Below are 20,619 nucleotides of genomic sequence, written 5' to 3'. Positions count from 1 at the left end.
TGTCGTCTTCATATCCTCTTTTTTGTGACATTAACAGTTCTCTCATTGTGAGCGCTAACTGCGCAATTCAATCGCGACTCCCTACAAATCGTTGAACGTCACATCTTAAAGCCGCCTGTAACCCAACCACGGACACCTTTCATGCTCATATTCCCCATTGAGTGCTATGAAAAGGAGCATCCTTATGTACGCCCCCCATCGACTTGCGTCTCCAGAGCCACCTGGGTAGCTGTGACGTACAACTCTCCGGAGCACCGCTCGCCACATATCTTTGATTGTCTCTGGTATCACTGATACGGGTTCGCAAGTTCATGTCTTGGCGCCATCAAAATGCATACGAGGGAAATCCAAACTTTGACGGAGCTTTTTAATTGCGCGGATGGGTTGTCAATGAGTTGGTGCTTCTCCGACTCGGGTATTGATGCAGAGAGGACAATCAATTCAGTTCTATGCTGTGTCCTCACGGCTAGACACGTCCATCTCTTGCTCCCTCTCATGAGTTGTCCAAGGCTGTAGTTTCCATTGCATTGTGTTCATCATGTCACTAAGACATCCTTGGTTATCGGAGAACCGTGATATTATCTCCCAGCCTTCTTGTGAGCCCGGCCAGAGTGGGATACCAAGTTCAAAGGTACGAGCATTCGATAACTCTTCTCACCCCCACGGTCGCCCGAATTCGTCCTTCGCAGGCACCTGACGCTTTGGCCACGTCTAGTTCCAGATTCATCCCTTGGCGCTCATACGACTGTCTGTATCCCCTTCGACTGGATACAGAACTTGGAAATACATATGTATTCAACATGGACTATATGATTTCGTTTTGCCTCGCGTAAACCCGATCATCGTCGATCAGGGAGGAATGGACGGTCGTGTTTCTGGCAATAAATTTCATTTTAGTGCCTGTGATATAGTAGATCTTCTATTCTTGGCGGCCCAAATATATCATTTGCAGGAGACTGGGATACAGCACCTGAATGGTAACGGACTCTTTGTTGAAGCTGCCTGGACGCACCCTGGACTGCTGGCTAGGCATGATGTCATTGAGATGGGGGTTGTAAGGTATAACAGCTATGGTCAACTTCTTCGGAGCTTGCAGTCGGATTCGAATGGACTTGTTAATATGCGAATTCACCTTCGATAGATGCATGTCTAGACTTCGCTCTTACCGGCAACTTATCGGTTACTTGATCTTCCGATCACAAAGAGCACTCTGCAGCTTCCTCGCAGTTCGGCGGCGGGCGCTCTTAAACTTGATTCAGTCTTAGTAAGACAAAAAAAAATCATGTCCCCCGTACAAAAATTTCGACCAACCCAGGACTCGAACATGGAATCTTCAGCTTAGGTAAACACCGGAAACTGACGCGTTAACCATTACGCTAGCCGGCCGACATAAAAGGATCAAATTCAAAGATTAAGAGGACAGCATTATCTAGCCAGGCTAAGTACTGGTCTTTTCCCACACTCGGTATTAGTGTCGGAATGTAGCGTGCTTGTAGCTCAGTGCACGAAGGATTTTTGCAACGGTTAACAAGGTATGTATGGACAAATTCTATCAAAAATGGAGAGCAAGATGTTCCTCCTGTACGAGACTATCAACGATGTCTATTTTTTTGTTGCGTATACTCGTGCACAGATGAGTATTGCAGCAGGAACAATGCATAGAAGGCGGAGAGACTTGAAGATTGTATGTTTGAAAACCCTATTCATTTCTCGTAGATAAAACGCAGAACCAGAAAAGAAGAATACAGGCTGCGAGGGAATCTTTTGGAAGTACGCGTACGGGAAAGTAGACTTGTCGCAAGATAATATCTTTAGTTGGTTACACTTCGATCGAGGGAAATTAACTGGCTCGGGGTCTAAGGGGAAAGCAAGATGTCCCTCCCGCACCCCATAAAAAGCATTGTCTGTCTACGACTAGGTTTGTCTGTCTACGACTAGGTTAACGGTTCGACATTTATCGAGTACGTTCTTGATTTTTATTTGTGTTCTCTTCATACGCAAAAGGGCGTAGTTGATAGTCTCATCTGTCCAGTGAACCCGTAAAGCTGTAATTACGAAGTGATAGTAGGAAGAGGGGCTGAAAACTGTAAAGCATTCTGTGTCCTCCGTCAATGCAATGACGGCAATTAATAGGCTTCGATAATTAACGCCTGGACCCTTCGGGTCCGTAGAAGGTACTCTGCAAGGTTCTCAAGTAAATCTGAATTCTTGCGGATGAACGAGGGGCTATGCATCCCATTGGCAACAGGTCTCTTGTCAGTGGCTTCGCTGGTTAAAAATGAAGGAACTCGGCACGGCACGGTTGAAGCGTCTGCGGCCGAAACGGATTTCAATCGTCCACGTGACTAGAAATCGCTCTTTCCAAGCTTCCATCATCTATAAAGCAAAGCTGGCGCCGTCATAGCCCTCACACGACTATCATTTATCCTTTAACTCTATCGCTGCCATGCTTCGAGTCCCTGCACGTAGTTGCATTCGGGCTTTTGCTACAGAAAGCGTGCCGACAGCGTCGAACAACCTTCCCCCGCCTTCCCCGCCGCCTCGTCGTCGTCGACAAACGAGGCTTCATCCTGCTCCCCGCCCATACGAACCGTCATCCCCGCTCTCACGACCCCAATTGCCGCCCAGTTTCGGCAAGAACCAGCTTCTTCCCGTCAGTAACTCGACCCGTGCTCTTTTAGAAAGTGTCGTTGCCGAATTTGAAGCTCCCATCCGCTACGCATTCGCCTATGGCAGCGGCGTATTCGAACAAGATGGATACGACACGACCGCAGAACCTGGCAAAGGTGGACCCGTTCTCGATTTCATGTTTGCCGTCACCCATCCGAGCCATTTCCACTCCATCAATATGCATCAATTCCCGTCGCATTACCCGCTCAGCGCAAGGATGTTCGGTAGTGACTATGTCTCTACTGTACAATCTACCGGCGGTGCAGGAGTGTGGTTCAATGCCTATGTACCTATGCCGAATCAGGGGGTGACGATCAAGTACGGTGTGACCACAGTCGACAACCTCTGTGATGACCTACTCAACTGGCGCACCCTTTATCTCGCGGGACGTATGCATAAGCCTCTCCGGATAATCAAGGATGACGCGCGGGTACGGTTGACACAACAAGTCAACCTCGTCAGTGCCCTACGATCAGCACTCCTTCTCCTTCCCGAAGAATTCTCGGAACGAGAACTATTTGAGAAGATAGCTGGAATCAGTTATTCTGGGGATCCACGGATGGTGTTGCCGGCGGAGAACAGGGGGAAGGTGGGGAACATTGTGCGGAAACAGGAGGCCCAGTTCAAAGAACTATATGGACGGCTTGTGGGTGGGTTACCTGATGTGGATTGGTCAAGCGAGGCCGGAAGGCTAAAACAAGACCTTTCACCCCTAGCTAGGGAGAAACATCTCCGTAAGCTACCGAGGGTTTTGCTAGAGGCCTTAAGGACCCGGCATATGGCTCAGAACGAAGAAGAGGAACGCTTTTGGATCCGCCTGGCTGCGGATAAGAGGCTGGATACCTTATTAGAGGGTGGTACGTCACATTCTCGTTACTGCATTCTCCCGCGCTAAGTGTTCTTACAGAGATGAAACGTATCGTCCGTCTGCCTGCAACGATCCAGAGCGCCAAAGGTCTCGTCAGCGCCGGTATAGGGAAGAGTGTCCGGTATAGCCTAGCGAAGGTTGGCAAGTGGTGGCGAGGCTAGATACATAGACTATTCGCACAGGATATAGTGCACTACCCTACTCGGTCATTACAATACGTACGGAAGGCTAGTAAGAATTAATAAAAAAGCAGAAGTGTAATCACACGAGGGATTTTAGTGTCGACTATTTTCCAATGCTGCTGCTACTCTTACTTGATATTGACCTTACTTCGAGATCGAATGCGTCTATATGAACGAGTAAAGAAATATATAAGGGCAGGTCTAAGTGGTGAATATATTCCTACATAGATCCCAACGATAGACAATAGTTTACACAAGCCGACGTACAAGAAGATCCTAATATAACAGCAACTGTATACAAGCAAGAAAAGATTACACTGACATCGTAAAAATAGAGTAGGGGGTTGGTTACACGTTCTATTCCCCAGTAGAAGCCGCAAAACGTACCCTAGTTCATAGCCATCTCCACAAAGTCATTCCAAGTCGTGTGCAACGTATTGGCCTCTGGAGACCCGGAGCTTGATCTACGCTGCCCTGGCCGAGGATTGTTGTCCAACATAGGCGCCGATCCGTACCCGTTGATTCCGTTCTCCATACCATAGTCGTACACAGGGAAGTATTGCGGGAAACCATTCAGGGTTTGTGAATGTCCGTTGCTCATACTACCATTCTGGCGATGCGTAGCATGAGTGGGGGACGAAGTCTGCTGCTGTTGTTGGTGGTGATTTTGGAGCATGGACTGTGACTGGGAGAGGAATGATGGATCCGACTGGAAGGTGGACGCCGAAGGGACTGACGACAAGCCATACATGGACACAGGGGATATGTCCGGATCCGAAAATGAGGTGTGGGACGAGGTTGACGACAGAGGCGCTGGCTGGTGATTGGTTCCGAAGGATCCAAGATACGCTAACATATTAGAGTCCATATCGGTGGTGGGAGGTAGCGGGAGAGGTACAACAGGAGCATGTGAATTCGGAGAGCGCTCGAGGAGGGGTGGAGAAGAGGGTTCCTTCTTCACGAGACGCGACTTTCCGCCCAACATCGCCAACTCGTCGTCTTCATCAACTGGTGACTGAGGATCTTGGACAGAATAACGGCCGGTGGGAGAACCTTTTCCTTTTCGGAAGTCATCAAGACTCATGTGGGCCTTTTCCTGCAAACGAAGCATGATCGCCTACGAGTGAAGGATGTCAATCAGACGTAAACCCCCATTTATAAAAAAAGACGTTACCAAAACTTTGCCCGCCCGGAAACCTCGAGCAGTCTTGGAGAACAGCTCACAAGCCGAATCGAGTTGTACGAGTGCAGATGGCGCCAGACTCATGGACGGGCAACGAGTAACGATGGATCCCAAAACAATCTGAATTACGGATGAGCTTTATCGGGATGTGATGGTGGAGAGATAGCATACCGCGCAAGAAAACATGTGACCCCACAGGAACCAGATTCTTTCGCTGGGTTCTTGGAGTTGCGTATGGAGATTGCGCATAAGGGCCACCAAAGACCCCGCGCTACGATATGCGGCAATGACTGATGTTCCGTACGGACTACCAAGCGGGTCCTTTGGATGGTCACTGATGGCTCGAGCAAAGAAGCTGCGATGGAGGTACAATAAATCTAGTTATCGATCAGAAACTGATACACGAGTGAAGCAAACAGAATACTTACTCATTTCTCTGATTGCGAGGACGACGTGGCGTTGCAGTGTTAACATGATCGTCTGAGGGAATCCTCCTGGTCGGGGCTCAGAGCTGCCAAAGCCGGCTACCTGAAGAACCGGCGGTACGGGGAATGCACGCAGTTTACGGTCTAGTTGGAGGATGGTGGCATAAGTGGGGGTCTTAGCCCCAAATGCTTGATCGTGCAGAAGGTTCATGCATTCCGAAGAGAATCTATGCTTCCAAGCATGGTCTTCCAGGGAGGAATTTCGGGTCAGACTCAATCAAGCTATAAACTAGAAGTTCACTTACAACTTTGTTCGTCAGAAGGATCGTTCCCGTGGGGCATTTTACAATCGAAATGCGCTGATGTGAAGGATGCCGGTCGTCCGAGCGTGAAACATTGCCACGAATCGTACGTGAACATCTCCCAGAAAAGTTCTCGCCGGCGTTGGGTTTCGTGAGGGTCGATTCCTTTCCATCGACCGCTATCCCGATCTTCCGGAAATGGTTAGACTATTTGTAAAGAGCGAGATAGACACAACGACTTACGAAGACCGATCTAGAAGTAATGGAAGGATAAGTGCCACTTCAGTTGTAATGTAAGATGAGCGCTTACACTTTGTGCGACCTTGACCGCCATACCCATAAGGGCCCATCGAGTACCTGATCCAGCGCCATTCCTATCAGACAAGAATAGGTAAAAGGTCATCAGATACTGGGTGTCCCCACAACAACGTTAGTCAATATACATACTTATGGAGTAAGATGAACGGACTCACCAAGGCTTGTACGGCATTGATTGTTGGGGAATCGACGAATGAATCACGGAATAGGGCGGCTTTGGCGAGTTGGTGGTATTTCTCGGCCTCGATATTATATGCCGGTAGAGAAGTATCCATCAAAGTACCGATGGCGAGAATCATGAACATAAGGGACAGTCGATGGGGAAGAAGAGGGTCGTCCGCCGAGGGCAAATTGCTAGTATCGTAAAACTGATGGTAGACCTCGAAGTCAAACGACTCTTGGGGGATGGGGTTGTACCTATAGCAATAGATAACATCAGTCACAGAAGTAACAATCACGGATAGACATACATCCATGCAGCGTTCGTGTAATATATTGAACGCAGTTCAGCGGCTTTATCCGCAGGCGGTAAGTACCAAAATAGGTTTTGAATACTTGTGGAATCTTCGTGTAACGGGTGGGGAACGGCGGATATAGGAAAGGATGCGGCACGAGCCAGAATTTCCGGTGGGAGGATGTTCTGAAGATTGAGCATATGATCTTCATATTCGTCTTCGTCACCATCTTCGTTCTAAAATAGATAGAATAAATTAGGATTTCATCGCCTCGCAGCTCAGGGTTTCGAACCTGCAAAAAATACTGTGAAGGGCATGTGAGTCTGATTTCTGTCAAAGTGATTGGCTTGGCCTACCCAAGAATTCGCAGTTTGGCCGTAATATTTGGCACGACCAGATAAACTCAGCGACAATGAACCGAAAGCATCTACGACGTCAGGGTTGTTTTCTTCTTCCTTCTGCGATGAGTTATCAGTATTCCGCATAGAAGGCGGCTCCCTTTGAAGGGGAGCCTTGATCCGCAAGAGCTCTTCTGAAAGGAGAGGATGTTGATCCGAAGAAAGTCTGCTGTGAGAAGAGCGCAGGGCATCTTCGAGCTCACGGACACGGTTAGCCAATTCAGATATCTTTTCGTGCAGCTCTTGAGTAGAGGCGAGAACGAATCTATAGTAATTTACATATATCAGCCGTCAGGACGTCCAAAGAAGTTTGAAACTCACCGATTTCCTTGGCCCGTCGTCAACGATCCCTAGTTTTCGAACATTCAGATGCGGGCGGGGAACTGACGGATGAAGGACGTACGTCTGGACAAATAGCTCCACAACCTCGCTTTACACAAGAGCTGCAAGGTATCGAGCGATCGCAGCGTAGCTTCAATCTAAATGCTAGCATGAGATATTGTCGGGCAAATAGGCGATAAGAGACGCTGCACCTTCTACACTTTTCATGTGCAAATTTTAATCAGCCAACAGTGATACCTGAAAGTCGCCAAAATGTATCGTACCTCTGCACAGGACAATCTTGTAGCTCCCTTCCGTCGTTTTTTCTGAGTCCCGTCATCAGCATGTAAATCTGCGCGTTTTGCAGCGGTCGGGGATGACATGGTGGGTGGAATCACAAGAAGCGGACCGGCTTTGCGGATTCGCTCTAAGTACTTCAAGGATGGTTGCCGAATCTTGCCGGAGTTAATGCCGCGGAAGCAATACCGCCGCCGGTATTGCCGTTGTTCGGTGGCTGTGACCGTGACATGTTTCCTCCTGCCACCCTGAGTGTCCCTTGTCGGTCTGAAAACTTTTCAAACCCCCCAAACCCCCCAGCGCTCTCTGTACACCCTTTAGAGATTCTTGTCGACCGCAGCGTTTCGCCCAACACAGGAGAATACAGCTGGGAAATCCCAAACTTAATCAGGTGGCGACCGCCTTCACCGAATGATTGCATAAGATGCGAACTGGAAGGAAATGATGGGGGACTCCGTCGATACTGGATCCTACCTTTAGCTGGAAGTGGACCAACTTGGAATTGGATTACCATCTGCATGACCCGTCTTCAGCCCGACTAAGGCCACAGGGTACACAGCATCCACACTGCCTTGTTGTATCCAGCTAGAAGGCCAGAGCTGGACGTAGGCCATCATGACTGTATGCTATCTTGGGAGTTAAAAAGAGCGATAGGTGGGATCTTTTCCCACGTGTCCTGGTCGGAGATGTGCCCTGATCTGGCTAGGTCGCGATCAGATTCGCAGATTTGTCGCTGATATTCAATTTTACCCCGCATCTTTTTTACAGTGTTGTTGTTCTCAACAGGACTGAAGATATCGGTGTTTGTATTTCACAGATACACGCGGGCGCTTGGGTGAAACGATGAACTCGACTCTATTTGAAGTGTGGCGCCACTGGAGGTAAGGGGTATAACTTGATACAGCACTTCCTATTAAGAATACAAAGACGTTCGACGACCACGTAATGACGCACTCACCGACAAATACATGATCCTGCGGTTCCGAGGAAAAACGTATCTAGATCACCGTGATCCGTAAACTCACCCTGTGTCTCTCTCGGTGTACACAAGTTGAAGCAAGGCCGTAGAATGTTCCGCTAGGACTAGTATGGAAAGAGATCAGCTCTGACCGCCCCATGAAGATGTGCGGTGGACTGACCAGTATTGAAAACTCGATGTCATGAGCACCTTGCAGCGGGGTTAACGGCACTGATAGTAGGCGGATCAAGGTCGGAAGTCCACAATTGGCGGGTTAAAATCTGTCAGTGATGATTCTCTGTTGCATAGATACTTGCATCGAGGGTCCATGTTCTAGCACAGGAAGACGTTTTAGAGTCGTCACGTAATGCTGTTTCGTTAGAAAAATAGGCTCCTCACATCCTCAAGCTCAAGTGTAGATTGTTCAAATCCAGCCATTATATTGAGATACAAAACTATTGCGAATTCAAAGTTACATACTCGAATCGTAGCAGTAAAAAGGTCGAGACAAGGGACTAATGTAATGCTCATAACGGTCGTAAGTGGTCTAACGGGCAAAAAGATATTAACCGCTCCATCATGATGCCAAAACTTCCTTCTCGACATGCATTGCCACTCCGTTACTGTACGGAGGTGACGATCCACCCAGACTCCCTATGTCCGATAATGAACGCACTACCACGTCATTATGTGAACTTTCTTCGCTTGTAGGGCTCAGCGGCTCATTCATGGAAGACGCGTCCGAGAAGCTGTAAACCGAATCACGGTGAGGAACCTGAGGAGTGGCAGCGTTCGATTGAAGGGCTGAATTGGTAATATTTGAAGCGGTTGAGGAGACGCTCCCTCGGGAACTGAAAAAGCCACCGATCTTTCGTGTGAGCGGTACTCCCGAGGCATTGAATTGGGGGGAAGGTGCGATAACAGGTGAAGCTGTAGAAGTTGTTGCGGTCGAGCTAGGACCATTGGCAGGTTTTACGGAGGTATCGACTTTCCACAGCTTGAATCCCCATCCAGCACTGGCCTTCTTTGCCTCTGTCTCATCTCCGGTCGTGGTGGCAGGCAAAGGAGGCAGCTTTACACCGTCCCTAGCGTCAAGGTCGACGGTTCCAACATTGTTTTCGGAAATAAATTCCCGCAATGCGTTTACACACGTGTCAGACGCTTCCTTGGCTTCATTAGCCTCCGAGAGCTCGTGCTTGGTCTCTTCAAGCTCATCCTTCACCGCCCGCAGTTCCTTCCGCAGCGCCTCTAGCTCCAGATTGAACGAGTCTCTGTCGGCTTGAGGAGAGCGATTATAGATACCTGATATTCGGCGAGACGAGGTGGCTGACAGTTCGGGGGGCACGATTAGCGTTTGCGAGGACTGATCATCAAGGCATGTATCAGAAACTGATGAAATACGTCGATGAGCATTCGGACGTGTCGTGTGGGAACCTGTAGCAGGGGTGAACGAGGCTCGCTTGGACGACCCAGGGGTGCTGAAATTGTTGAAACCCGCACGAGACAAGTCCAGCGGCATCGGTCCGACACTTTGTCTGCGGTTCTGATTTTCGGATTGAAGCCGCATAAGACCACGTCTAGATAGTATAGTAAGCGACAAGTTATAGCAACCAAGCAAACAAGGTCGAGGCATACCTGCTCTCTTCCACCTTTGTCCGCAGCATCGCAATGGCATCCTCATCGTCTTTCATTTTCCGTCTCGCCGTCATGAGCTCCTCTTCCAACTCTGTCGCCTTTTCTGTTACGGCTTGCAGAGCGTCCTTGAGCTCTGCTTCGTTTGAGTGCGCCCCTGAGACAAGCTGAAGCAAATCATCCCGCTCTTTGGTCATTTCGGCTAATGAATGGCGGAGCTGCATGACAATATGTGCAAGAACCTGCGGGTCGAGCGATTCACGCTTTGGACGTGTATCGTGAGTATGGGCGTTGTATGCGGGGGTTACTGGTGGCGATTCCATGTCCAGTTGCTGTTCAAGTTCGAGACTGAGATCAATAGAAAACGGTCGTTGGGCCTTGGGAGACGAAGGAGAATGGAAAGCCTGCGACATGGCGGTAGGCGGGACTTCAAATTCTAGGTGGTTATCAGTCTGTTCGGACTGCGCGTGGAGGTTCATCGTGGTCGTGAATGAAAGTAGAAACAGATTTCAGCGGTCTCCGGACAATTGGCTGCCACCGCCTGCCATGTGAAACGGTGCACGTGGTTCCTTCGCGACGTGTTCCAACTCGGAAATACTAATAGTAATAGCCACTCGGCGATGCGACTCGGGTGTTACCCACAACCACCACCGCCCCCATTGGTTTGTAGCAACAAGAAGACATATATATTCCAAACATGCAAAAAATCAGTATATACAAATCAATGACTATACTTACAAGAATCAATTGTCCCAGTTTTCCTATCATATTGTACACCACTTGTTGCTCAGCCTGCTCAAAACACATACACGGTATCCCATTATTGTTTTTCTTCTATTCAGACGCATGCGTCAGTGCGTCAACACATATTATACCTTCTCTTTCGCTCCAAGGGTATCCCCATCGGTGAAGCCATTCGCGTACGCCGGTTGCTAGTCGCGCTCGGGATGCCCCGCGAGCCACATCTTGCGAACCAGTGTGCTTTTCTTCGCCGACAACAATGTATGCTGCGAAAAAAAAATGGGGTCAATGCCAAGAAATTTCCGTGATTACGCCGCAGCTCACCTAAACCATAGAAGTGCTCAGCCTCCAACTACGAAAAACATCCGAATTAGCTGTGCTCAGCAAAAAGAAACATCTGTTAACTCACTGCCAGTAAGAAATCTTCCAGAACTTCAGTCGCCTCATTCGAGTGCAACCCATGTAAATCAAGCATACTCTCTGTCCTCTCCTCAGGAGTCAATTTACCGTCTCCAGTATCGGTTCTCGCGATTCCCAAGATGACACCATAACCCCCACCACAGACACGCCCTCGAGCAGCTCGATCACCAGGGTCGTCTGACCAGCTGGCATCCCTGTTTCTAACAGCTTGCTCAGCCAGCGTTGCGCGCTCACGAACGAGGTGTCCGGCAGCTGACGCCATTTCTGCACTCATCTTGCTGTTCAAATCATGTCCTTCCCTACTGAACCGCTTCGCTGCAGCGCCGTCTCCTCGCCTCCATGCGTCTGCGGCACGAGACAAACACGCATTTCGAGCTGCACCAAGTTGCAAAGCGCGAGCACGGTATGCCATGTACAAGGAATTCACCGACTCCCCCGTGGGGAGCGTGGGCAGAAGTGCCGGAGGACGGAGTTTAAGTCGAGGCGATGGTTTGGGTGCGACAATCGCCGATCGAGTATGAAGGTTGTCGGCTGAACTGCCCATGGCTTCGCGACGTGCGGGACTATCGGCATGAGCTGCTGGAGCTGGTTTCTTGACAGCCGCGGCAAATCTTGTTCGCCCGGGATCGTAAGCTCTGTCTGCGTATCCTCCCCGTCTACCTTTGCCATTTTCATAACCTAAGACGGGGAATTCCTCTAGTCCAACCGTATGAGCAGCAAGCGGACCAGTGCCTGGCATTACATTAGCACGAGACATGGCAATATTCAGGCTCGTTATATCAACGTCCTTAGGTAGATGGTGCAAAAATTCGCAGCTATCCTGCTTTGCGCATGTTCCCCGAAGCCAGAAACGACACAGAGCACGCTCTAAATCATGACTAGATGAAATGAAAATTAGTTTTGAGCATCACATGTAAAACACGGAACTATACCTGAATCTGCAGTCCGCCCGAAGACACTCGCCAGCGACAAAATACCGGCAGACTCTATTCCCTCCTTGAACGGGCCGTCCATTAACATATCTAGGAGCCGGCCGTGCATTTTGGGTTTGAAAGCCTCCTCGACCACGCACAGCTTCTCTAGAGACAAGAGTTACTCGGCCTCCCATATTCTGCATACGAACCTGAGGGTTTTGAGGCACAGACGGCAAAGCTCGGTCAACGAGCCAAGCCATCGCACGATCAAAGTCGTACGCATTGGCAGCGAGGGCCTCCTCCAACTCCGAAGGCGCAAGAGTAGAACCGAACACAGAACTGAGAACGTCAAATGGCGTCATCCCGTCGGTGAGTACTGCAGCAGCTTCTGCTTCTGCTTCTGGATCCTCTTCTAGAGGGTCTTCAGAGAGCAATGATTCATACGAGGCGTACGAAGGTTGGAATTGATTGTGCATCTCCCCGATTCTGGGATCCTCGGGGGACATAGAGGAATTAGACGACCCGGACCACTGAGCATCGAAATCCGCGGAATGAAACGTATTGAAAGATGGCACAGGTTTCTGAGCAAAGGGATCAAAAGGATCCTCCTCATCACTATCGTGTTCATCAGGGAAGAGCGGAGAACGAAGAGAGGAACTGGGCGTGAGTGACCGTGTAAGCAAAGGTTGCTCAGGAAGAAGGGGAGCCGCGATGGCTAGATTAGACGTGGCTCTAAACGGACTGTGCGACCAGAGATCTGGTGATGGGGTATCTGCACGTAAAGGGCCCGGGTTAGATGATGCAGCAGAGAGCGGTCGTTGAATGGGCTTGAACTCGGAAGCCTTGGCATTTAGCAGGCGCGGTGATGACAACGGCGAGGCTGGTAAGCTGGCTGTGAATTGGGCATGAGCATGGGTCACCTGGGCATGTGAGAGAACGGGCGACGACGAAGGCGAGTAGTCACTGCCGCGCGCCGACATGTAAGACGACGCCTGGCCGACGGCGAGCGGCGAAGCAAGTGGTGTGTGAGGTCGGCGAAATACAAGAGCTCGTGGTGAGCTAGGCGCCGACAACGGTGTTTCTGGACGAGCTTGATGCAGACGGCCCGACGCAGTAGACGCCCTTGATGACGGTCTCGAAATAGGACGACGGATGGGCGTCAGAAAGAGAAATGGAACACCTGCAACGTCGTCTCGGTGCTTGTGCATGAGATCTAAGACACCCTGCTCCGCCTATCCCAAGGTCAAGAAAAAATATTGCCAGAGAAAAAATTACGCACGGTCTCATCATCCAGGCCAAAGGACTCCTTCACGAGCGCCTTCAGCTCGTCTTCGCGTTCCTCTACCAGCAGGTCCACGACCTGATTCACCAGCGACGACGAGACCCGTCGAATCTCTTCGCCATCAATATCACCCTCGAAGCCATCTATGGGTTTAGACTGGCGCGCCAAGGCCGACAGTTGGGCTCGAGTGTGGGGAAATCTGGGTTGAGGCAAGGTATTATGCTCTCCAGAATCGGACAAGTTGCCCGGGTCCTCAGGCAGTGATAGTAGAGACATGTTGTTACAGGTGAACTGGGGATAGAGCAAAGAAAATGAAAAGTGACATAGAGACAGCAAAAGAAAGCAGAAAAGAGAAGCAAAAATCTGCCTCACAGGGTTGATGTTCTCCCATCATCTGATGCCAATTTGGACAGCACAGTCCTGATATGGATGCACCAGCTTAGGAAGCAAATAATCTTGCCTGCGACTCGGGTTTGCGTACAAAAGCAATATTATAGTGGAGAAACAAAGTAAATACGACTATTGACATTGTACGTCTACACAGTAATTTGAACTTCCCCTAGTTGCCATGATCGCGATCACTGCTCAACAGGCCTTATACATTATACTGGAGTTCAAACCGTTTGTACGCAATTGCCGGTACACAGAGAGAAAACGGTCTAGATCTTGACGTTAGGCTACGTGTTTGAATAATATTTGCTGTCGCCGACGTCGTTGTTCGTTGTCAGTGCGGTCTGACAGAAGGTATGGGAAATAAGTTCCGCGTGATTTGCCCTGAAGCGCAGGCCCCAGCGATTTATGAAGCAGAGCATGGCAAGCGAGCAGAGGTCGACAAACTGTGGCAATTAGGCTGAGACTTGCATATGCTTGAGCGGTAACCGATATTATTGATAATGGATCGTAACGAGATCGGACCACCGGGCATTGCGTGAACGGTAACTCGCCGGAGCCGTAGTACACAGTTCAGTGGCAAGGCTTCGACGAAATGTCACCCACACGTCTCGATTAACTGTGAATTGCGGCCAACCGCCGTCTTTACGAAAGCGTCGATGATCCCGCCTTTCCGAACAACAACGTGTGAAGAATTCGGTGATTTCGTCGGATGAAGAACGTGCATGGCGGTGCCTAGGTGCTCGAACCCTTTTTCAGAAAGACTAGGGTAAGTCATAGAGAATCAGTCGAGAAAGACGCCCAATGTACTCATCGTCGCCTGCAGTGTAAGAACAATGACCAGATCCAAGCCAGATTAGGTGAATCTCACTCGCAGGAGAAAGAAACGTTCACGGGTACTTGATAAGCCCGCGTCTTGTACAGATACGACATACATTTCCGTTCTTCGGAAGTTAAAGCGAACAAGAACGCTGGGAATGAAGACAGATTCGTAGAACAAGTCGAATGATGTCGAGGTTTCCGAGGAACGACCGCGTACTCCCTATTGGCTCAGCATTTCCTTACTAGGTAAACCTACATGCCGCCCGAGGATGGCTGATAGTCGTCCTTTCGACAAGAATCCGGGGCTGGTAGAGGGACTAAAGTGCCACAACGCTATTAATCGCCACTGAAATTGAAATGTTCACCGAGATAGCCCGATCGTTGTATACCAGGAATGAGGGAAGACTGTCGATGCCCGACGTGGAAGATGCAGAAGATGAGACGAGTTCGTTTGACCCGGGATTGAATACTATATATTATGGCCCGAGACCCGTTAGGAAATAACAAGGACATGCGGGTACTTGAGTGGAATCACGGGGAAAGGACGGTGGTAGAGTCCCGAGTCAGGGAAGGCCAAAACCAGTACTGCCAGCCCTCCTGTGACCTTCAAATGAGTAAAGGAAAAGAGATACCTGAAGGATCGCTCTGCTCTTGGTAATTCGCAGCATACTGCCTCGATGCCAAGAACTCCACGGGGTTGTGATAACGCGTCATGAGCAAGGAAAACTGAATTTCTAGATCAAAGATATTGTTACGCACATGTGTGAAACAGTAACGTGACTAGTGTCGGCCTTTCCGGATGCCACTGGGGTATCCCCCAGTTGTCCGCAGCGAAAGCTAGCTTGTGGGCAAAGAGCTGATGGCTGACTGATATAAGTGTATGTATTTTGCAGGGCCGACAGGGAAGCAAAAGAAAGAACCTGAGAACCCACCAGGATACCGAATGGCACGATTTCACTAGTGGAACTAGGAGAACGAAAAATCAAAACATGGATCCCCGGGACATCCATTGGGAATAGTAGAAAAAATAAATTCTATCGAGCGCTGCGCTAGACGCTCGGGTACTAAGTAAGAGCTAAGAAATCAAATGGTCGGAGAGGGGTAAACAAGGACAACGTCACCGGCAGACTTGCCGTATTGGGTTCAGATCTGAGCACGCACTGTATCCTCGAATGGCTCGTTGCTGACTGCTTCACCGCTCTCCACTACCACAACCATCCTATGGCGTCTGCCTATCCACAGGACTCGTCTCTAGTGCAACGACATAAACGCAGGGGAGCTGCTCTCAGCTGTGCCGAGGTACAGTGTCGCGTCCTTGTATTCTCAGTTCGGGAGGCTTATTCAGACCTGTCTTGTTCTGTCCAGTGCAGGAGGTGCGATACGCGTGTTCACTATCTCCCCCTGAAAGCTGATCTGTTGCATAATTTCTAGATTGAAGCTCAAGTATGATTTATTTTGCTTCCGTTCCCAGCCGCGGCTCATGCTCCGTACAGGTGTAGTCGTGTGTTTCCTTGCAGGTAAAGCTTGTTCGCTCTGTCTGTGGTAGCTATATGCTTATTATCTGTGTACTAGCAATTGCGTGAAAAAGGGTATGGCATTTATCCTTCGACGCGGCGTCAGTATCTCAGTACCTGCTGTGTAGGATGTGGTCCCATATGTCCTGATGGTATTTCATGTACCAGATTTTGTCTGGCATTTGTTGTAATGACTGTATCCAGGGTCTCTGACGACCGGCAAGGGAAATCGGTGTGTCTTCACGTAACTAAATGTCGATTGATTTCATTCAATCGTTGCCCTAGTTTCGTCCTCGCCAATACTGAGGCGCTCCACGATAAGATTGGACAACTATCAACTCGCGTGCGACAGCTCGAAGATGCCCTCGCTGAATCACATTCTTTGAATTCCCCCCATCCTCACCCTCTACTAAGCGAAGAGCTCCTACAGATTAAGCGTCCACTGGAACGAGAGAGACTCGACGAGCAAACTCAAAAGGAGAACCACGCGGAAAATGCAGACGCAATTAACGCCCTCGGCTCCCTGTATGATTCAATTGACCTCTCCCGTCCTTTTACTCAAGCGTCCATTTCCAGGTCACTATCGGAACGAGGACGATCGTCGTTCTTTGGCCAAGCTGCCAATTCCTGGGTAAGTCTCTGAATCGCTGATCTCTTCCATAACTCATCACGTTCACAGTATCTCCTGAAGGTAAGAATTGCAAATTCCTTGTTTTTAACCTTCGGGCTTCCACGTTTCCAGAACGAAGAAGGTTCCGAAGAAGATGATGACTTGCCCACAAACTTTGAAATCACGATTCCGATGGAACTGCCATGGCTTGAGCACGCATTTCCGTTCACTCCATCTGTTAGCAGATGTGCTGACGAGATTCGGCACTCTCTACACGGTTACTTGCCTAGCGCATCTGTGGCTAGGCGACTGTCAGGTATGCCTTCTTCGGTTGTGTTATCAGCCCCAGAAGCCAGGCTGAAACATGTTCACAAGAACAATACTACCGACATGCGGCTTGGATGTAAGTTTCACATGTATCTCCTGGACTTCATCTCATCGGCCTCGATAGGTATATGCCCATCAGCCAGAAAGACTATTTTGATACTATCTTTCGCCCTGTGTATGAACAAGAGTACCCTTATGGCGAGGCGATCAATTCTCACAGTCTAGCACTACTCTTCATGGTCCTGGCCATGGGTGCACTGATGGACCTCGAATTGCCAGCACATTCACCTGAAGCGATTCAGTATTATCAACTAGCAAAGGCTGCGCTTTCCATCAACTCTGTCTTTGAGGAGCAGTCAATTCCGGGGATACAGGCATTAGTGAGTTCCTCATTCATGAACCCTATGAGCATCTTATTGACGCAGAAAACAGTTCATCATGTGTCATTTCATGTTTTGGAATGACACCGAAGCTCGTTGGGTAATGATGGGAATCATAGTAAAGTTGGCGCAAAGTGTTTGTCATTTAATGTCTTTTTTAATTTGTGGCTCGTTGCCTGATATGCCTGATCCACAGGTTGGACTCCGTAAGCATGATCAGTACACTGACAGTTTGCCCTTATGATTGGTGATTGCGCCCGTAGATCGTGATAGCGGCAAGTGGAATCTTGATCCAGAAGAATCCTACCGGAGGCGCTGTCTTCTCTGGGAATTATATGTCTACGATTCATGGCAGGTGAATAGTCTTGTTCCTGATGAGATGACATTAGAATGTGACATTCATTCAGTCTCTCACTTATGGAAGGCCTCCATCCTTCGCTAATGTCCATGTGGACGCCAAGTTTCCTCAAGATGCACCGGGTACTCATAATGCCAATGGAGAAATGAGTTGTAAGTCCGATATCATATCTCGTCGTCCATTTCTCTGAACATTTTTGCCAGTCTCTGCTTGGAAGTACACATTCGCCTCGGAATGTCTGTCCATTGTCCATGATCAAGCTTTTGGTGCGCGTCCGCCCAGCTACAAAACATTGCAAGATCTGGATAGAAAGGTACGGTCTTACTATGTTCCTCCGAGCCTCCAGGTGCCTGGATTTGGCGGCGCGAGGATGGGACCGGAGCTTGAGCAACCTTCGACGCAATTGACTATGCAGCGCTACATTGCATTTGCGATCAAGGAGATCAGTACGTGACGTTCCGCTTCTGCAGTTGAAGTTGACCTCATATCTCCTTTAAGCACTTTTTTATATGCATCGAGGGTTCTTTGCACAAGCACTTGAGGATCATCCCTTGGATCCTATGGGTAGCAAGTATGCGCAATCGGTGCTGGCTGCCTATACCAGCGCATGTTCGTTCGTGGGCTTGGTGGAGAGCCTTTTCAAGCAACATCCCGCCTTAACGGAGCGCATGTGGTTTTTGTTTACCCACGTCTTTTCTTGTGCGGTAAGTTCACATTCCTTGTCTTCCACGAGTTTCAGTACTAAATTAGCATCAGATCGTGCTTGGTTCAATTGCCATGAAAGCTCAGATGGCCCTTGCCCCATCGGCGCTATCGCACCTGGAATCTGCCCATCAACTTTTCTCCCAAGTCTCGGAAAGTTCCAGGACTGTAAAGATACTTGTACGCGACGTTTGATTGCTTCTCTTGCTACTTCTGTCTCACGCTTCTGCTGCAGGCAGTCCTCCAGAAGCTCAAAGAACGGGCGCATACGGCTCTTTCGAAGGTGCGCGGGCTCGTACCGCCTGACCCGATATCTCGTCCCTACCCCGCTGTCCGTGTCAAAGAAGAAGTTGATGAATTCGCAGCCCTAGGTGGTACGACACGACTGGTTTCACGGAGAACGTCTTCTCTTCCTTCTTCCCCTTCTTCCCAAGCTGGCTCTAGTCCCGTGTCTCAACCTGCATCACCGCCCGGCCCCGGTTCACCCATCACTCAAGAACCCCAAGGCGGTTATCAGTCAATGCAAGAATCTGTGAACCAGTGGCAAACATATACCCCTCAGCCGCAACAAGAATACCAATTGGCAGAATACCCGTTGTACCCTAACGTGCCCCTTCAATCGGAGAGCGCCATGGTATATAACATACCGCAGAACCAGCATGGGATGACGTTGGACGTTATGCCCGAGTATTATGGATATAGCAACGGTAATGGGGCCAACGTTAGAGTTGGATATGGGCAGTATACCATGCAACATCCTGGGGAGTACAGCGCTCCACCGGATCATGATTTACAGGTTTCGTGGTCAAATTTTATGGCGCAATACAAGCAGATCTAACATATTTTTGGCGTACTTTTTTTTTGATGTCGTTGGATTTTCAGATGTATTTGTTTATGGCATGTACTTGTATCGCTCTAGTTGCTGCTTCATATTACGGTCGTGTATCTTTATAACGTCGCAAGGACAAATATATTTCTTGTTTATTGCACTTTATGCTGTTCCGGTCACGCCGCCAATAATTGCGACATAGGACCAGATGATGTCATCATGTACTAAGTGGCTTACAATATAACTCTCTTTTGACGCTGTCCTTGCTTACTACAACTGCTGCTGTACTCATATATAAAGCGCCTGCGAGTGCTGTCTATCTACATACATAATGTCTGGCCCAGTCGAAATTGAATCTGTCACGCAGTGGAACGAGACTCTCCGTTCTGCGACAGCAGCAGGGCAAACAGTCTTCGTCGACTTTCACGCAGTATGGTGTGGACCTTGCAAGGCATGTACAATCTCCGATCCATCGATCTCGTATCCTGAGCACTTCTCTAGCAAATCGCTCCATTTTTCGCCCAGTTTGTGCAGAAGAACCCTCAAGCGATATTCGTGCGTGTCGATGTCGATGCACAGAAAGCCATCTCGTCAAAATACCGGATATCAGCCATGCCTACTTTCATCGCGATCAAGGCAGGTAAACAGGTCGACTTCTTGCAAGGCGCCGACCCACGGGGTCTTGCCGCCATGATTACTCGACATGCGGCTAGAGTCGTACCTTTGTCGGCGGAAGCAGAGGCAGCGAAGGAAGAGGGAAACAAGCATTTTGCTTCGGGAGAATATACTGCTGCTGCTGAAGCATACACCACCGCGATATCTCATGCGCAAAAATCCCCACAGTTGTATGCGAATCGTGCTTTGGCGTATCTCCGTCTCGGAGGTAAGGAAAACCTACCTAAAGCGCTTGCTGATGCGGTAAAAGCAACTGAATTGGACGAACGGTGGGGTAAGGGATGGGCACGGTTAGGCGATGTTATGCTTGCAGTGGGAGAAGATGAGACTGACCCAGAGGGTGTGAAACATATGGTGAATGCGGCGCAAGAATCATTCGAGAACGCTGTAGGTCTACTCGAAGGATCTGCCAGTCAGCAAACAGGTCAGTAACTTGGTTTTTTCAAGATTTCGCGCAATGTTCACTGGCTGCAGAGGTCAAAAAGAAACTGGAGGCAGTTCGGGAACGACTTAAGAAGACCGCATAGAAATTGCAATTGCTGACGCCGTGTATGCAGTACAAGTGTAGTGCCGTAAATTGTATCTGTACAAATATTATCGTCGAGTCCGGCGAATAAATAGCATCCGGAGTTACATAAACACGTTA

At 49.3% G+C, this 20,619-nt stretch overlaps 6 protein-coding genes and 1 non-coding gene across 7 annotated transcripts; 3 read left to right on the top strand and 4 right to left on the bottom strand.

Moving 5' to 3' along the window:
- Positions 1–1,303: 1,303 nt before the first annotated feature.
- EV420DRAFT_t46 lies at positions 1,304–1,386 on the bottom strand. Its single transcript has one exon. It is a non-coding gene; the product is annotated as a tRNA-Arg (tRNA).
- Positions 1,387–2,083: 697 nt separating this feature from the next.
- EV420DRAFT_674272 (mitochondrial matrix Mmp37-domain-containing protein) lies at positions 2,084–4,008 on the top strand. Its single transcript, XM_060483033.1, has 2 exons — positions 2,084–3,527; positions 3,578–4,008. Exons 1-2 carry the CDS (start codon positions 2,447–2,449, stop codon positions 3,697–3,699), a joined length of 1,203 nt encoding a protein of 400 aa, XP_060337849.1. The 5' UTR covers positions 2,084–2,446; the 3' UTR covers positions 3,700–4,008.
- Positions 4,009–4,108: 100 nt separating this feature from the next.
- Positions 4,109–7,505, bottom strand: EV420DRAFT_1260750 (uncharacterized protein; the record flags this gene model as incomplete). Its single annotated transcript, XM_060467020.1, has 14 exons — positions 4,109–4,837; positions 4,895–5,023; positions 5,075–5,280; positions 5,332–5,574; positions 5,634–5,819; positions 5,943–6,039; positions 6,104–6,365; positions 6,419–6,639; positions 6,696–6,707; positions 6,760–7,066; positions 7,123–7,151; positions 7,205–7,280; positions 7,335–7,342; positions 7,407–7,505. 14 exons carry the CDS (start codon positions 7,503–7,505, stop codon positions 4,109–4,111), a joined length of 2,604 nt encoding a protein of 867 aa, XP_060337848.1.
- Positions 7,506–8,797: 1,292 nt separating this feature from the next.
- On the bottom strand, positions 8,798–10,661 carry EV420DRAFT_1507913 (uncharacterized protein). The gene is made up of 2 exons (XM_060471401.1): positions 10,013–10,661; positions 8,798–9,954 (listed from the first exon to the last, which is right to left on the bottom strand). Exons 1-2 carry the CDS (start codon positions 10,486–10,488, stop codon positions 8,955–8,957), a joined length of 1,476 nt encoding a protein of 491 aa, XP_060337847.1. The 5' UTR covers positions 10,489–10,661; the 3' UTR covers positions 8,798–8,954.
- EV420DRAFT_1300551 (uncharacterized protein) lies at positions 10,662–13,758 on the bottom strand. The gene is made up of 5 exons (XM_060468386.1): positions 13,364–13,758; positions 12,103–13,316; positions 11,160–12,048; positions 11,075–11,102; positions 10,662–11,016 (listed from the first exon to the last, which is right to left on the bottom strand). The coding sequence occupies exons 1-5, from the start codon at positions 13,640–13,642 to the stop codon at positions 10,844–10,846; spliced, it is 2,583 nt and encodes an 860-aa protein (XP_060337846.1). The 5' UTR covers positions 13,643–13,758; the 3' UTR covers positions 10,662–10,843.
- A 1,894-nt stretch (positions 13,759–15,652) lies between these two features.
- Positions 15,653–19,503, top strand: EV420DRAFT_1507905 (fungal-specific transcription factor domain-containing protein). Its single transcript, XM_060471400.1, has 21 exons — positions 15,653–15,877; positions 15,944–15,951; positions 16,010–16,021; positions 16,072–16,095; positions 16,151–16,167; positions 16,221–16,244; positions 16,297–16,324; positions 16,378–16,617; positions 16,669–16,723; positions 16,772–16,783; positions 16,835–17,018; positions 17,078–17,105; positions 17,154–17,409; positions 17,462–17,545; positions 17,606–17,615; positions 17,673–17,764; positions 17,817–17,919; positions 17,971–18,213; positions 18,266–18,471; positions 18,524–18,649; positions 18,705–19,503. Exons 1-21 carry the CDS (start codon positions 15,800–15,802, stop codon positions 19,305–19,307), a joined length of 2,433 nt encoding a protein of 810 aa, XP_060337845.1. The 5' UTR covers positions 15,653–15,799; the 3' UTR covers positions 19,308–19,503.
- A 32-nt stretch (positions 19,504–19,535) lies between these two features.
- On the top strand, positions 19,536–20,619 carry EV420DRAFT_1507896 (thioredoxin-domain-containing protein). The gene is made up of 2 exons (XM_060471399.1): positions 19,536–19,749; positions 19,800–20,619. The coding sequence occupies exons 1-2, from the start codon at positions 19,630–19,632 to the stop codon at positions 20,403–20,405; spliced, it is 726 nt and encodes a 241-aa protein (XP_060337844.1). The 5' UTR covers positions 19,536–19,629; the 3' UTR covers positions 20,406–20,619.

The sequence above is a fragment of the Desarmillaria tabescens genome, assembly GCF_030435595.1.
Source record: "Desarmillaria tabescens strain CCBAS 213 chromosome Unknown EV420scaffold_3, whole genome shotgun sequence".
NCBI lineage: Eukaryota > Fungi > Basidiomycota > Agaricomycetes > Agaricales > Physalacriaceae > Desarmillaria > Desarmillaria tabescens.
This window is presented reverse-complemented; position numbering and strand designations above follow the sequence as displayed.